General features: G+C 45.7%; 1 protein-coding gene across 1 annotated transcript in view; it reads left to right on the top strand.

Moving 5' to 3' along the window:
- The first annotated feature begins 339 nt into the window (after window positions 1-339).
- LOC108802882 (potassium voltage-gated channel subfamily C member 1-like) overlaps window positions 340-4,453 on the top strand; it is a 21,589-nt gene continuing 17,475 nt past the window's right edge. Inside the window, exon 1 of the mRNA XM_018574736.1 lies at window positions 340-672. Coding sequence (XP_018430238.1) covers window positions 340-672 — 333 coding nt within the window. The remainder of the gene's footprint in view (window positions 673-4,453) is intronic.

Here is a 4,453-nt window from a genome sequence, read left to right on the forward strand (position 1 = left end):
GCTGTGCAAGAAGTTCCAACAGGTTATGGGCCCAGGCACAGTCACAGTCGAGTTATAGCGCGGTTACAGCCTACCAGTCATGGAAATTGAAGACGAGAATGCTGCTAATAAGAGGCGTGACGTGGAAGTGTGCGGATGAAATCAGTCCAGCACAACCCACAGCTGAATGGACAGAGTCAGATCTAAAAAGCTCAGAGCACAATCTCCCTTAGCATGATGAAATCATACATGTATGTAAATGTAAAACTGCTGAGGAGATGTGGGAAGCATTGCAAAAGGTGCATGAAAGATCTAACCTCAGCAATACACTGTATCTGACTAGAAAACTATACCAAGCGGATGAAAGGCCGGGATATACAGGATGATATGAGGCCGCCCTTAGAAATGGTGGAACGCCTGAGAGGTCTAGGAGAAGAGATAAAAGACTTTCATGTTGCAGCACTATTACTGAGTGCTTTACCTGGAAGTTATGAAACACTTGTTGCAGCACTCGATGCACGTCCAGATGATGAACTGACATTAGAATATGTTCAAGGCGAGCTTGCGGATGAATACAAGCGTCAAACAGAAAGGATCGGTGGTGACAGTGCTTCCAGTGCGGAGTCTGCACTAAAGATGGAAAACATAAATAAAACCAGGAAGATGCAACCAGAAACACGGAATGTTTTGTGTGTAAGAAACAAGGTCACCTAAAGGCAGACTGCAGAATCTGGAAAGCTAGAATGCAAAAACAAAATAAACCACAAAAGGGCCAAAAGCGTAAAGGAAGAGACAGACTTCACTTCAGATAACGAATGTGCTTCTCAATCCAGATGCTGCACCACATCTTTGCAAGCATGGTGTGTGGATTCGGGAGCTGCGAGTCACATGACAAAAGACAGAAATTTCTTTATCAGAGTCAAACAGAGAAAATGACAACCGCTAATGGACAAATAATGGAATCAGCAGGAATAGGAGACGGTTCTCTCTATTGTCCTATATCCCAGAGTGTCACCAGAAAAATACCTGTGAGAAATGTTTTGTATGAGCCCGCTCCTGAAACCAATCTTGTGTCAGTAAAGAATCTCACACAACAAGGGAACGTGGTGACTTCTCAGGGGGACAATTGTGCCAGCAGAAGAGGCAGTGGCGTAACTAGAACCTTCAGGGCCCAGGCGGTCATTGCTGGTGCCGGACCGAATCTCGCTGGGTCACGGGCCCCTGCATGTTACGCCACCAGGTGACGCGCTCCCCCTGGCCGCGCACTTCTTCGATGGGCCCCCCCCAAGTGACGGAACTACCAGGGCCCGGTCGCAATTGCGACCGCAGCGACCCTGGTAGTTCCGCCAGTGAGAAGAGGCGATACCTTGTTGGCAAAGGCTAAAATCACAGATGAACTGTATCAGCTGAACTGCAGTGAAATGGTTAATACTGCCAAAGAGGGGAAACATATAAACTGCATCCACGCTTGGCATAGATGACTTGGTCACAGAAATCCTGACATAGGAAAATAGTTCAGAATGACTCTGCACGTGGAATACATATCAACCCATGTGATCAAACCGTGACATGTACCAGCTGCATTACAGGAAACATGACAAGAAAGACTTTTCCAAAGCAGAGCTCAGAAACCTGGATTTCATTCCTTCAGATCTCTGCGGTCCAATGGAAACATGAACTCCAGGAAAGAAAAGGTATTTCCTCACTTTTATTGATGATTACTCCGGATATACTACATTGTATCTGCTACACAACAAAAGGGAAGGACCAGAGAAACCTGAACAGTTTTTGGCTCAAGTAACAAATTTGGTAAAATGCGTCATACCTCGCGGACAGACAATGGAAGTGAATATACAAGTGACAACACACAGACAATTCTCAGACAGCATGGTATAATGTTTCATACTACTCTGCCATACAACCCAGAGAGAATGAACCGTACTCTATTTGAGAGTGGGAGGAGTCAGCTGATTGATGCAGACCTGCCTACCACATACTGGGGAGGGGCAATTATGACTGCATGCCATATCCAGAACCGGCTACCAGGTAAATCAACTGAGAAAACACCATCTGATCTATGGAATGGACGAGCACCGGACATAAAGCATAGAAACATTTCTGGAAGCAAAGCTCATATGCACATCGCAAAGGAGAAACATACAACATGGGATGCGTGTGCAGAAGAAGGTGAACTTGTGGGATACAGCGAGTCTCAGGGGGGGACAGAGAATCCTTCACCAAGATACCAACATGGTCACTGTCAGCAGAAGTGTTATTGTTGATGAAACCTCAACGTGTTCAACATTTCCTGACACAAACGCCTGAAACTGAGGGAACATCCACATCCATGTCACACAGAGACAAGGGACAGAGCGACACAGAAATGAACACAGACAGTACAAATTCTGACAAAGAAGAAGCCACGCCCCCAGAGTCTTCAGTCAGGAAGCCCATGAGAAGCAACAAAGCCATAAAGCCAGAGCCAGATTCATGGGATGAGATGCAAACACTTCCAACCCATGAGAAACAAAAGTGGATCAGACCTTTCAGAGCTACCTCATGATCAATCGGATCCAGAATGGCATTGACATAAGGAGTAGTTGTTGAGTGGGGGTGTTAGAATACACGTTATTGTATCTATAGCAATAACTTCTGCAGTATACAATTTCGGTCACTAGATGGCAGTGTTTATAAGTTCTGTTTATATATCTATGGTAGATACTCCTGTTGTATTTAATAAGGTAGATAAGCCATGAGCAGCATTCATATCAGACGGTGTGCTTGTGTTTCTCTGTGACGCTGTGCAAGAAGTTCCAACAGATATATCAAGACAAACACCTAGAATGTTATTCCCATAAATCTGTCTGGAACAGTTTTATCTAAACTTGGTTTGCTGGATGTTTGTATGACGTGTGAACCACATCGTATACCTCCAAGCTGTTCAGAAACATTGAGCAGCTCTACCTTCTTGTCTCCAATCCTGCTGTTTGGACTTCAGTGCCGGTAAAGCTTCTGCCAGAGCGTTCACAAAGCAATAGGTAAAAAAAACAGCACTTGCAAGGGGATCCGTCCATCCGGTACTTTATTTGTAAAAAGGCGTAACGATTAAGGTCCAGTTTGGGGGCTGAAACATGTAAGCGTTTGTTTGTTTGCGGCTGTTACGCCTTTTTACAAAGTTACAGATGGACGGATCCCCTTGCGAGTGCCAGTTTTTTACCTATTGCTTAGTGAACGCTCTGGCATTTACTTTGTAAACAGCCCATCTGCACAAAGTTCTGCTCTTACAGCACAGGTTGACCTGGCGAGGCTGTTCAAAAATCAGCAGGGTAATGTCTCTGTGCTTGGCAACTGCATACTATTGGGACCAGGGAGACATGCCTGCTGCATCTATCTAAAAATAAGGCCTGAAATCCAGCAGATCAGAAAAATTGGATAAAAGTCTCAAGTCCATATTTTCATGCTTGTTCCAGGTCTTTGTATCAAAATATTGAGGCCAGAAAATATGGCAGCCAGAAAACTAGCATTTCCAGAAGTAGAGATCCTCAAATGTTATACACATTATACATAAAATAATAGCCTGGGTTCGGTTTGTGGAAGGACTCACTAACCCATAGTCCTGACCCCTACACTCTATACGCTAAGCTGTGCATTGCATAGTGCTGACCCCTACACTCTACGCTAAGCTGTGCATTGCATAGTCCTGACCCCTACACTCTACGCTAAGCTGTGCATTGCATAGTCCTGACCCCTACACTCTATATTCTATGCAGTAGATTACATAGTCCTGACCCCTACACTCTATACATTATATTGTGCATTGCATAGTCCTGACTCCTGACCCCTACACCGCTGCACTCTATATCAGGGGTGCACACTATTTTTTCATCTGAAATCTACTTTTCAAATGACAAGCTCAACCAGCGAAAAAAACACCTTTTATTTAGAAAACATTCACATTCAAATCGTTACTGGGACTACTGCCTCTCTCTCTCCTCTCTCTGCTGTCTCTCTCTAGGCTCCACAAACTCTGCCTTCCAGAGCATTTGGCCCCTGGAACGCAAGCTGGCCGGCTCCCTGTGTTCAGGGGCACTATTTTTGCAGATCGCACTGGACAGGAACACAGGCATTAATGTGCCTGCGTTCTGGGTGCGGGCAATTGCACTGTGGGCGGGGGGCATGGCTGCGGTGCCATTGACTTCAATGCAACCCCATGCTCCCTCCCGCCCCTGAGAGCAGGGAGCCGGCCATCTGGCGTTCCAGTGCGTTCCAGAGGCCAAACACTCTGAAATGCAGAATTTGTGGTGTGAGCCGGCCTCTCTCTCTGCTGTCTCTTCTCTCTCTGCTGTTTCTTCTCTCTCTCTGCTGTCTCTCTTCTCTCTCTCTCTGTGGTCTCTCTTCTCTCTCTCTCTCTCTCTTTCCTCTCTCTGCTTTCTCTTATCTCTCTCTCTCTCTCTCTCTCTCTCTCTCTCTCTCT

Source organism: Nanorana parkeri, unplaced genomic scaffold (assembly GCF_000935625.1).
Source record: "Nanorana parkeri isolate BGI_ZX_2015 unplaced genomic scaffold, ASM93562v1 scaffold3199, whole genome shotgun sequence".
NCBI lineage: Eukaryota > Metazoa > Chordata > Amphibia > Anura > Dicroglossidae > Nanorana > Nanorana parkeri.